The 13,705-nt window shown below is 39.6% G+C and overlaps 1 protein-coding gene across 1 annotated transcript in view; it reads right to left on the reverse strand.

Moving 5' to 3' along the window:
- LOC124262595 (protein DD3-3-like) overlaps window positions 1-13,705 on the reverse strand; it is a 32,790-nt gene that overhangs the window by 6,259 nt on the left and 12,826 nt on the right. Inside the window, exons 4-9 of the mRNA XM_046697093.1 lie at window positions 12,967-13,062; window positions 7,401-7,539; window positions 5,582-5,707; window positions 2,332-2,469; window positions 1,183-1,601; window positions 610-783 (exon numbers count right to left, since the gene is read on the reverse strand). Of these exons, the coding sequence (XP_046553049.1) occupies window positions 610-783; window positions 1,183-1,601; window positions 2,332-2,469; window positions 5,582-5,707; window positions 7,401-7,539; window positions 12,967-13,062 (1,092 nt within the window). The remainder of the gene's footprint in view (window positions 1-609; window positions 784-1,182; window positions 1,602-2,331; window positions 2,470-5,581; window positions 5,708-7,400; window positions 7,540-12,966; window positions 13,063-13,705) is intronic.

A 13,705-nucleotide genomic window follows, 5' to 3' on the forward strand; every position in this document is an offset into this window, starting at 1 on the left:
TAGGATGTTGGTAAAACTACACTTCATAGAATTTCTCAGGTTCTCACAATCTCCAAAACTACCCGTCCTTGCCTTAATTTGATTGGTTACAGTACTAGGTCTTGTGTACCAATCAGAATGTGAGTTACAACCAGACTCAATGTTGGGAAGACAATATCAACAACAAAGGAACCAGACCCGTTCATTATGATTGAGTTAGTGGCAAATTCAACATTGAAATGCTGATTGACACACAAAAGAAAGTCCTTAAACATTGTTTCAGTGGAGAGGATGTCTTGATGTCCAGGTGGTGGCTTTGGTGTCTAATTAATACATGTTACCTCCCTTACCCTTTCCTTGTTGACGTTTGATTGGTCAGTAAAATTTAAATGAAAATCAAGGGTGGGTAATTTGCAATTGCAAGAACCACGGAAATGGATCCAGGTTTAATGTAGGATTTATCTAAATAAAAGCCCTGGATCCTGAGCCACAAAGCGTTCGTAACGTTACGACCTGTCGTAATTCTATAGTTTATCACTGGCTTACGAATGTCGTAGCGCTACAAACGTTTAGTGGATCAGGGTCCTGGAGATATGAAGGATGATTCCACATCAACAACAAAGTTCTTACTGGAAGTGCACATATTCCCCTGTCCCCATCTCCAGCGTGTTGGGTACGAAGTCGTACTCCACAGAAGGGTACACCTGCACGATGTTGCCGCGTTTGCCCCGAACGTTTAAGTTGTGGATGGTGCTCGTGCTGTCAATATGGTCTGGACGAGGACGTATTGCAAATGTATGAGACCTGAAAACAAACATCACTGCCATAAATTTTCATCATCATCATACAAACATCAACAAACTTCTATGGATAAACTTCTATGAATAAGTAAGATGCCTAATTAAATGTTTCAATATATGAAAAGACTGGGTGGCATGTACGATTGTACATTCAAATGGTTTCTTTGATGAAAACTACGACTGGTCCAAATGTCACAATGTTTGGTGCAAGATAACGGCATGGGAGCAAACCAATATTTACTTCCTCACTCACCTACATAATGTTGTAAATGGGCGTCTGGGCCTTTATCTAAGATACACTGATTATTGTTATTACTGCTACCCATTGTTATTTACTTTCAGATTAAAAAGTTATAACAATGACATTATCTGCAAATGTCCCTCGCACCAGTTTACAACCCACCTGTCTTGAAATACTCGGCCATATTCGGCAGTGTTGATGGCTAGCTGAAGACCAAAGTCTGCATCGTCAAACAGCACCACCTCTGGGTTATTTTTAAACTTGTAACCCCTTGTTCCAGCTGCTTCCTCGGTGGAGAAGCCATACTTGTCGGCCATATTGATTTTGGTTGGGTTTCCATTCTGACTAGAATTTGTGTTCCAGCCGTCGTAGTCATTGGTTGAGACATTGTATCTGATCCTCATGGCACACTTCTCGTGGCTGATGTATGGGACAGTCCAGTTATACAGTAGGGGGTGACCGCCAATGCCGTTGCCAAGGTGATTGTCACGAGAGAAATCTGTCTCCCGACAGTCAGGGGGAGGTAATCCATGTGAAGGAAATTCCTTCCACTGACCCTTGACTCCATTGGTCTCAAGTTGCTGGCAAAAGAGTTTTGGGATAACTGTTTATTCATAACATGATAGGAATAACATGATAAGAATAATGATAAGAATAATCAGAGGCAAAAAGGTTAAAAATATATCATAGTCTGTCCCCATAAAGTAATCTTACCACTAAGCTTATTGTAAGCCTGTGTTAAAGTATGAAACTTATAATCATATTAGTGCACAGATGTCTTAGGGAACAGAGCCCTTGATAATATATATTAAATTCTAAGTCACCATGAGCCATATTTGGTACATTCATACTGCCTGTTTTCCGTACTGGTTAGTGGATTGTTTTCCCTTAGTGAGTCTCATGACAATCAATCCCCTAAATAACCGGTCCCCAGATAATGCTTTTTAGTTTTTACTCAATGCCCTCCCTCCCCTTGCATGCACACACCTCATGTAATAAATGATGAATTGCTAAGCAATATTTACTTCATCGTTTCATGGTTGTGATAAACTATATTGCACCATACTCCCTCTTACCCTTTGTCATTTTTCCATGCCATCGAGCCCCATCCCACCCATGCAGTAACATTACCAGTCCCTAAGATTTGCCCGTCATATATTGAGTGAAAATATTGTACATTTCCATACACTGATATACAAAACCATAACGTCAACACAAGCAAAGTGTCACTCCTTGATTCCCTCCCTACATGACTTGTCTCGGAGAAGACTATCATGATGACATGAAGTCAGAGGGTGGTTGGGTAGTTACCTCGCAGTCATCCTTGTTGTTGGGTATAGCGGAGGTGCTGTCATTGTGGAGGACGCAGGCCCAGCGCGACTTGACGTTCTCACTCTGGGCTCTGTAGTACAGGCACCGCTGGGCATCATTGGTCATCACTGCTATGTCCTGGGGACACCGAAGATGAAATGAAATAACTACTTGATACTCTGTGTGTGTGTGTGTATGCATGCATGTGTGTGTGTATCAATTGATTTTCCAAGTTATCAAGCAGTAAAAATAGTTTAGTGAAACTTCATATTTGCTTAATGATGGGTAGGGGTGGGTATTGCAGGGAATTTTCATATTGCGATATATTGCAATGCGAAAGCTTGTATTGCGATATGTATTGCAATATATTGCAAGAAATTGTTTTGACAAAAAATTACTTACAATCGAGTTAATGCTTGATTTATAAAGCAAAAACACAACAACATCACAATGCTTGATTAGGCTTTAATAATAACTTTTAATCATGAAAAAATAAAAATGTAAATAAGGTTTCGCACAAATGAAACAAGGAAAGGAACAATCGTAAAAACGGAAATATCCGAAGATGTCTGAGTGTTACGAAGTTTTCCGAATGCATGTCAAATTACCGGTTTTCGATCAGTGTATCACAATACGTATTGTATTCATGTTTGAACCGGTAAATACCGGTAAACCGGTTATATTGCGCGGCCCTAATGATGGGTGTATGTATTGCATTCTCACCTGTATCTACAAAGCAATGTATGGCGTGCCGGAAGGGTATGGCTAATCATACACACAAACATACTCATGACTGACTGACTGACCGACTGAGTTTAGTTTTACGCTGCTTTTAGCAATATTTCAGCAACATCCGCGGCGGGGACACCAGAATATGATATGAATATACATGACTTTCTTTGTTTGTTGTTTAACGCCACACTCAGCAATATTCCAGCTATATGGCAGTGATCTGTAAATAATCAAGTCTGGACCAGACAATCCAGTGATCAACAGCATGAGCATTGGTCTACACAATTTTGATACGATGACATGTGTCGACTGAGTCAGCAAGCCTGACCACCTGATCCCATTAGTCTTACGACAAGCATGGGTTACTGAAGACCAATTCCAACATGGATCTTCACAGGTCCTATAAGGGAATACATAATATCATAGATATTGCGACACTTTGTTCCTTGTGTATGTAATAGTTTTATTTAGTTTTTACATGTATTTTTTACTTAAAACTTGTAATGTAATGTATTGTATGTACTGAATCATGTGCCTCTAATAGTGATACAATACCGCAGTGCTGTATTGTTACACCACTAGAAGCCATTGTATTTCTGTATATGAAAAGATTATCCTAAATGCAAAAAATAAAAATATCGTTATTTTTTATTAACAAATTCATGTTGTGTTTTGTATGCATAAAAAACACATATTTCAAATTAATTCTTATTCCTAAATGCAAAAATAAATAAAAATATCGTTATTTTTTATTAACAAATTCATGTTGTGTTTTGTATGCATAAAAAACACATATTTCAAAGTTATTCTTATTCCAGGAGACAGCTGTTGCACAAAATCAATTGATCAATAGGAATTACCATAAGCAGACCTACAACATGGTAACAAACATGACTACGCCTACAGTAACCCTTCCCTAACAACTGCTGGCTATGGTGAGTCAGTCGTGAAGATCTTCAAATTTATTGATGATATTCAGTCATTTAACAGCTGGTCATAGTAATCAAGTCTGGACCAGGATAAATCTATGGCAGTAAAAGAGTTGCTTAGTTTAGCAAACATGGGCTTGGAGTGAGTGAGTTTAGTTGTATAATGTCCCACTCAGCAATATTCCAGCTATAGGGTGGCAGTCTGTAAATAATCAAGTCTTGACCAGACAATCCAGTGATCAACGTCATGAGCATTGATCTAAGCAATTGGGATACGATGACATGTGTGAACCAAGTCAGTGAGCCTGACCACCCGATCCCGTTAGTCACCTCTTACGACAAGCATGCGTTACTGAAGACCAATTCTGGGTCGGCAGTAAAAGGGACACATCATTTCATAGTCACTAGGGTTCAAAGACACATGTCATCTGACTGTATTTATTGATTAGTGGTGGCATGACCAAGTACCAACAACAAACTCAGATGCCATTATGCCACAGCTAAGAATCAACATTTTAACTCCTAGCAAGGATACCCATGTAGATCTGGTTTAGAATCAGTCTTCAGCAACCAATGCTAGTTGTAAAGGCATGGCATGGAAGTGGATGTCCAGGCTTGCTGATGGTTGATGCATGCCATGATAGATTGGTGCTCATGATGTCAACCACTGGTTAGTTCAGTCAAAACACTTGATTACTTAGACAACCGTCATGGAGCAGGAATATTACTGAGGTCAGGTGAAATTGGGTTTTACGTCGTGCTTGAGAATATTTCGCTCATATGACGACATGTGCATGCATGTGTATGTGTATGTGCGGCTGCTATTACTAGCCCAGACTCAAGCTGGTTTTATAGTGCTAGCCCACTGAGATACTATGCCGCAGTGAAGCATGAATACCCCACTCAGACACATTATACCGATTCAAAGCCGACCAGTCCTTGTTGTACCCATTAATGCCGAAGCCAGGCAGGGACCAACAAGTACCATATTTTAACGTCTTTTGGTTTGACTTCGGCAGGGGATCGAACCAGCGACCTTCTGCTCTCTGGTAGGACGCTCTTACCACTACACCACGGAGGCGGTCAGGAATATTACTGAGTGAAAGGGTGAGGGATTGATTGACCAAACAAACAAACAAAACTGTCACAACAAGCATGGGTTAGCGATAGCTATGAGGTACTTGAAAACCTACCCTTCCCTGGGTTTATATTTTACCCAGAATCACTGTCTTTTATGGGGATCTAATCTGATTCATTATCTTCAACAGGAGATCTACTTTATACAGAATCCTCTGATATGATTTTTATGGAGGAGCATGTACAATGTGAAAGCCCCCACCCCTACCCCACCAAAAAAGAAATTATATACAATGTATGTGAGCCCACCCTGCCCCCTGCATGACATGTAAAAAATCAAAGACGACCCCCCTAGTATGTGCATACAAAACTGATGATACCCCCACCTTCCCCCACACACCTCCCAGCACAAAATGGGTGACCCCCCTTAAAATCATCATCACCCCCCTAGTCATGAATTATGAACGGTCCCTTATGACCCTCAACAAGGAGAATTTGATTCAGGTGCCTACCTTCCATGGTGTTGGGTGCCAGTATGGGTAGTAATCTCTCTCCTCCGGGCACTCGTACCCATATCGAGTTCCTCCTGGATTCTGTCTTGTGTTCCGAGCAAACTGGCGGTTCCTGTTGTTTAGATTCTGAAACAAAACCAACATGAATCTGAAACATGCTGCATCATAAAATCAACACCAAACAAGTTCCCAATATCTGTACAAGGTAAAAAGATAAATGGAGATGTATTTTCTGTGAAAGACTGTCTAGGTACTGGAAAGATATGAATTAGTGCCGCACCATAATATATTAAAGTTATCTTATTAGGGCTCCTTGCCTCTATTCCGCCAATTTTTGTACCAAACATAACTCCTAACCAATGCTCCGAATCGCTTACAAAATATCACACAGATGTGCACCGAGGTGTAGATATTCCCCTTAAAAATCTCTAGGCTCTAGGCCCAATAGCAAAGGGGAGATAATTCAAAATTAATTCCAAAATTTCAAAGTTAGACAGCAAATATCTTAAGAACTACTTGTTCCAACACTTCCAAATATCTTGTACAGATGCACAATCGAATTCCCAACAATTGTGCCTGGACGGGCTAAACATACCGTTTGGCAGTTATTTTTGTTTTCAGTTTTTGGCCATGTTTTTCAGCAGTTTCCTAAGTAGTTTGCTCCCAAAATGTGCAAATTCTGCCAGTATGGTAGATGAAGGCTTGGTGATTCCAGAACACTAATTGTTTTGACCGTAGACCCAAGAACAACTGAGATACAGCCTTTTAAAGAGGAAACTATTTCTTCTCCGGAACTTCTTAAAAGATACATGACCCCCACGACCCCAGCTTTATTTGGAAGATCCACTCGCCTGTCAAAAACGTGTTCTGGCTCAGTTTTGGACGATTATTTCTAGCCCTCAAATACAATAGATAGAACTAAAGCCAAGGAGCCCTCATCGTTGCTTGCAACTACATTTAATAAATATTAATAATTAATATCTACAAAAATGAAAATAAATAAATATAAAAAGAATCCAGAACAATTCCTAATTTCCTGGAGTGAAACCAGACACAGATTATTGCCAGTGAAACTAGATAAAGGTAAAGAAGTTAGAGCTGTATTCTGTGATGTAAGTAAAGCTTTGGGCAAATTATGGCATAACCAAATTTTTGTTGAACTTAAGGAGTATGGTATTAACAAAAATCTATTGAATGGTTTCTCAATTACCTACAAAACCGTAAAGAGAGGGTAGTAAGAAAAGGCTCCCAATATGACCTAAACCTAGTACATGCAGGCATGCCTCAGGGATCAGTGTGAGGACCACTGTTCTTAGTTCATATTAATGAGGTGAAATTGGGTTTAATGTCGTGCTTGAGAATATTTCGCTCATATGATGATGTGCATGCGTGTGTATGTGTATGTGCGGCAGCTTGTACTAGCCCGGACTGAAGCTGGTTTTATAGTGCTAGCCCACTGAGATACCATGCCGCAGTGAAGCATGAATACCCCACTCAGACACATTATACTGACACTGAGCCGACCAGTCCTTGCTGTACCCATTAATGCCGAGCGCCAGGCAGGGACCAACAAGTACCATATTTTAACGTCTTTTGGTATGATGCGGTCGGAGATCGAACCCGCGACCTTCCGCTCTCCGGGCGGACGCTCTAACCACTACACCATGTAAGCGGTCTCATAATAATTCTCTAGCATCTGGGTCTTCGTAAAATCAAACACAAAAGAGATGTACTTTCTAAAGAAGGACCCTAAGTACTGGTAAGATTGACACAATGGCGTGAGAGTCAACTACATTTTCAGTCAGATGAAAAAACAGACCTGGTCTGCAACAAAGAGGCCTTTGTTTCGTTGTCGCCGTTTACAGTTGTTGTAGTAGTTGTAGTCTTCATGCATGCCATAGGTGCGGTCGCTGTTGCAGTCATTGTTGAGGCACTGAGCATTCATCTCAGGAATTGTCCTATGGAAGAACAAGAACTCATAAATAGCAATAGCAAGGAATGGCAAAAGCTTACCAATATGTAATGTCTTTGAACAGTATTTACAGTGATACACATAAAAGCAAGAATTTATGTATGTAAAGTTCTTTATTTGGAGTGAGTTTAGTTTTACGCCACACTCGGCAATATTGCAGCTATATGGCGGCGGTCTGTAAATAATCGAGTCTGGACCAGACAATCCAGTGATCAACAGCATGAGAATTGATCTGCGCAATTGGGAACCAATGACATGTGTCAACCAAGTCCACCCGATCCCGTTAGTCGTGGAGGAAGATGACATTTCGGAGGATATCCTTACTAGTTCATCAAGTGAAGGTGACATCCATAACCATCTCTGTGACCTTCAGTTTATATTGATTTAGAAAAGTCCTTTCACAGACATTGTAATTATTGCACTGTGAGATGCAATTTAAAAACTATTTCTATACAATTTGTTGATAACAATAATAATAGATATCCATGTTTATACAGTGAGAAAAACAAATTTGGAAAACACACTCCAGTGAAAATGGAAGTAACTGTGTTAATCTAATCTTTAATATGACTGTGATGAAGTAAGAAATTAAGTGAGTTATCTATTTATTGCTATCAGGTAAATTATTTTCCAAAACAGTTTATGCAATATATACAGAGATGGATCTATGTATAAGTATACACTACTTGAGTGTGTAAGTTAGGTTCAATGCTTGTTTGAACATTTCGGTGTAGATTCTTACACAGTTATCAAGCTAAAAGTGAGACGTTGCTCTATGCAATAAACAAGAAGTTGTCATCCATAACGTTATATGCTTCATTACTGACTCACAAACTTCTAAAATGCTGATCAAACAATTCAACTCTGAAATGTTGTGTTCCACATATTACAGTTGAGTTTAGTTTTACGCCGCTTTTAGCAATATTCCAGCAACATCACACAGGGGACACCAAAATGGGCTTCACACATTGTACCCATGTGGGGAATCAAACCCAGGCCTTCGCATGATGAGTGAACGCTTTAACCACTAGGCCACCCCACCGCCCCACATATCACCGGAGTTAACATTGATTCAATTTTTATCTATGTGTATCACTTCTAAATGCCATTCACAGACTTTCATGACAGAGTCAAGAGTCAAGATTGTGATAGTTAAAAAAAACAATACAATTCAACTCAAAGAAATATTTGCCAGTGCACATGATGAATTACATATAAAGACAACAATCACAGTAATATTTCTGCCCAAGAGTGAGGATATATGTTAACATAATATCACCAAAATTCAACTTTGTTTCTTTCATTTAAGATATATGGGTTCAAATACTTCAAAACTGTTTCCACATTTTAACAATTTAATAAACTTAAACATACATATATTTGCCTTTCACTAAACTCTATGGATTTTGTCTGTACATATGTTCTTTGACTTTATCTGATTTTGTCAAAGCGTCAGTTAGCACCTATTGATGGAAACTAGGCGCTATACAAATCCATTATTATTATTATTTTCCATTAAAATATTACTTAAATATTGTATAACAGCATAAAATCATTTTTGGAATTTTCTACTGACATATTTGCAGACTCAGCATACCTAGATACTTTCCTGATGTGTCTAGTGTTTATTAGTGTTTATGCTTGTAACAATACACAATGAAAGGAAATGTGTGAAAAGCTTCATCACATTGTGATATACCTTCTTAATGACTGCAACAACATCCTTCTCAAAGATCTACACAATCACTGGCTCAGATTTTCACACCCTCCCTCATCCTGGTCCTTCATCAATCATTGTTTTTACAAGCACAGCTAAACCGCTAGGAACTGGATTTAGTCCCAATTGCTAAACAAACTCCTCTCACTTAAACCTAAGTGCATGATTCCCAACAAATGTCCAATAATCACAATAAAGGGGTGATTAACAACACTGTTAATCTGTTTAGCAATCCCTCTACAGCTTTACAATAATCCACTTCAGTACACAAACATCCTCATCTCTTACTAAGGGTATCAGACACACGATCTGATTGGCCAGGCAAAGAGGAATGGGCCTAGGTGTGAGTGCATTCTTAAATCTCATTGGTTACTCTTTTCACTTTGATAAAATGTTACATATACAAAAGAATCAGATTTACAATGTGAGAGTCACATCTCCAAATCATCATCGTCAATGTGAGAGTAGTGGATGAAATTCAATGCGATAATCACAGCATGTGTCTCAACCATGATCAGTTTATTGGAGAAGTTACACGGAGATGTTACATGTTTGCTGATATAGAGTTTGCCTAGATATATAAACACTTGGAACACATAATGGCCATATAGGAATCTCAGCCTGAGGTGAACCCAGACTCCTTAACTATCATGATGGAATGCACTGCCACTGCTCTGACTGAAGAATGGGTTGAAGAAGTTGAGTTACGCTACACAGAATCGGACAAGAGCAAGAGTGACATGTTCCTCTATGAAGCGCCCATCATGCCCCAGCCACGCCCCGACTTTTTTCACCTGAGCGGTATGACAGACTCGATGTACGGCGCAGGTATAGAGGGAGCAGCTGCGTGGACGGATGTGCAATATGTGAAAGTCGAGATGCTGGAGGTGCTGCTTACCATCCTACCAGCAGGGGACATAACTCGGTTAAATCACATCATCCCAGAAGTATACATCAACAACTGCAAGGGCACGGAGCGGACAAGTATATATTGTGCGACGCCAACAGATGTACCCCGGAAGGTTCCGAATGTGTGCGAGTTTCGATGTCAGCTGAGGATAATGCGAGAATATCTTATCTTCACAAGCAAACTCACAGCAAAGGAGTGTGACACACTAGCCATATTCCATATTGAAGAACTTCTGTTGAGCATGATGTCAGGAGCCAAACTCCAAAGAGAAAGAGTCCCTTGTAAATGTGAATTCAGTATGTGGACCGACCGTTCTGAAGTGGAGTATGTTCAGTTCATTTTGTCAACACGTTCGGAGGAAACTGGCGAGATCGTAATACCCCAGCCTCCCCCTGACCCATTCCAGCATCGCGGTATGCAGGATTCCGGGGACACCTGTCACTGCGACATGTGCGTGAATCGCCGAGAACAGGAACTCAAACCAGGTGGCCCCCATCCAGAGGTCGACCTTCACACTGTGTGGCAGGCATTCTATGACGTTCAGACCTTCATGGAGGAATACGCCTCCTTCCGTGACTTATCCCACCTTTACTATGTTGAACAGAGGTTGTATCGTATCACACAGTACAGGATGATGCAGTTGTTCTACGAGTATAGCCTTCATAGTTACAGTGACCTCTTCAGCTGTCCGTGTACAGGCAGTGATGATGATGATGATCATGATGATGATGGTGATGAAGATGATGATGGGGAGAGGTGGTTTTGATGATGATGATGATGATGATGGTGATGGCTTGATGATTGATGATGATGATGACATGGACTCAGAAACGCCAAACATATCATCTGTAACCGATGTTAAACTGTATCAAGAGGAAAGACCCTGGTGATCCTTGGTGTGTTATACTTTTCAGTAGAATATTTTCCACTCCATGTCCTGTCATGGTGATAGAGACACTACAGACACATATTGGTCTTAACAATCACTTAAACCATGTCTATAAAACTGTTTAGTTATGTGTGTTGTAAATGTGTGTCACTTATGTGTGAATGTAACCCGGTAATAAATTATTCAACCAAATATAATCTGAATTTCATGGTCTTTAAACTACATACACTGTGAGGATACACTTGTATGCTGGACAAAATAAGTTATATTGTTATTTTCATGACTGATATTTTATCAGTGTGTCAATGAATAACTAGATCATTATTCATAATTTCAAAATTTACATATATCCCTAACTATTTTTGTCCAGTATATTTTAAAAACACAGCTCTACAAAGCTGGTACATTATATCTATTCAAACATCTTGAAATAAATACATGGTATATATTCAGTTAGGTGTCAGGATACTTACCGATGTTTTCTTAGTTCTAGAGTGAGTGAGTTTATTTTTTAATCAGCTTTTAGCAATATTCCAGCAGGGGACACCAGAAATGGGCTTCACACATTGTGCCGATGTGAGGAATCATACGTGACGAGCGTGACAAGCGAACACTTTAACCACTAGGCTACCCCACCGTCCCTTAGTTCTAGAAATAGCCACAAATATCAATGATCCTTAACATTGGTGTGATATAATTGTGTGTTGTCAAAGTCTAAGTAAACTTAGGCTCAGTATTATTCGCTACACTGCTATACTGAGTCTAACAAAACCTTATAGAAGGTTGCGTCAGCTAACCGTTCAATCAAACCGACCTATGACCGTCCGAGATCAAACGCGAGACAACGACTACTTGTTAGGGTTCGGCAGGACTTACAAAACGGTTTTTGAATTTCTCTTCCCTAGTCGCTGACACTGATCTATCAACAAACGAAAATCTGCATAAAACACATATTTGACCTGCAGTATATACACTTATGGGTTTCTAATGACATGGTTACTATTTGCTTATATTTCACAAGATGGCATCCTTGAATATTGACAAAAAGCGCTACTTTCAGCGACTGTTTACTGATTAGCGTGTATTACTCGAAAGCGATCGTGGTGGAAAATAGCACTCGGAATCGCGTTTGGGTTTTGGAGGTAAAGGTTCAAGCGGTATGTCGCGCGAATGTCGGGATTTGGTAAGCTGTGTTCTGATTGGTTGGTCAGGTTAGCTGGACGCTAACCTTCTATAAGGTTTTGTTAGACTCAGTATAGCAGTGAAGCGAATAATACTGAGCCTAAGTTTACTTAGACTGTGTGTTGCCATTTCATTGTATGAGTTAATATCTACATGAACTCATGGTTTTAACGTCATGTCTGTATTTTAAAATGCTATTTATGAATATGAATATGTTCCTGAAGACTGATTCAACATAACTTAATGGTTAAATAAAAAATGATAAAACAAGCCATTGCTGCTGTTTTAGTAACAAAAACCTTGGAACTATGCATTTGTAACACATAGTGACACCTTGTTATACAGGACACCTTGTAATTCAAACTAAGGATTGGCAACACATATAGTGACACCTTGTTATACAGGAAACCTTGTAATTCAAACTATGGATTTGTAACATAGTGACACCTTGTTATACAGGACACCTTGTAATTCAAACTAAGGATTGGCAACACATATAGTGACACCTTGTTATACAGGACACCTTGTAATTCAAACTAAGGATTGGCAACACATATAGTGACACCTTGTTATACAGAACACCTTGAAATCGTGGAATTGGTAACACTCAATAGAACAACAAAAACTATTTCCTGTGACTTCCTGCATTTCATATAATTTTACCATGCCTTTGGCACCACATGAAAATAAAATCAGTCACAGGTTTATTACTTACTTGGTAGTGGCACCATCTCTGACAGTGTCCCCGCACATGTACTGTAAGATGATCTCACAGTGACTGTTGGCGTCGTGACATGAGTGCTGGTTGGTCCTGTGGAAAGTAGACAGTATTTTAACATGCAAGTAACCACGACAACTCATATTCATCTATGTAATCCATGGGCGGATCCAGGAATTTTGAAAGGAGGGTTCAGGGGTTGAACCCCTGAACCCCCATTATCCGCCAATGCCAAAACAATCTTCAATGAGATGTTAAGTCATTTTCAAGGGGTCGAACCCCCAGAACCCCCTCTGGATCCCGCCACTGTAATCATCAATAAGCAAGTTAATATTGCTCATCTTTTCTTGTTTTGTGCACATACACAATTGTTTTAGAAAGCGGTAAACCTGAGACATGATTTAGAGTGTGTGAGTATTGTTTAACAACATTACATCAATAAGTGAAGACTATAAGTGGAGACTTTATGTGGAGCTTCATCCTCTGCATACTTAACCATGCAGGGGAGAATCGAACCCATTGACCGACTCAGTGCATTACTTAACAACTAGGCTATCCCACAGTCCCCAAACATTGAAAAGACATTGTTGTGTTATTTGTGTGATTAGCCAACATTATTATAAACATTTCAACAAAATCACACAGCACCAACTACTTGAGATTTACACAACCTGTATTTTAGAAGAGACTTTTCTAAACTGCAGAGCAGTTGTTGGCATGTTTAAAATTAAGGCAA

This window comes from Haliotis rubra, unplaced genomic scaffold, assembly GCF_003918875.1.
Source record: "Haliotis rubra isolate DU_JTF1 unplaced genomic scaffold, ASM391887v1 Scf847, whole genome shotgun sequence".
Lineage (NCBI taxonomy): Eukaryota > Metazoa > Mollusca > Gastropoda > Lepetellida > Haliotidae > Haliotis > Haliotis rubra.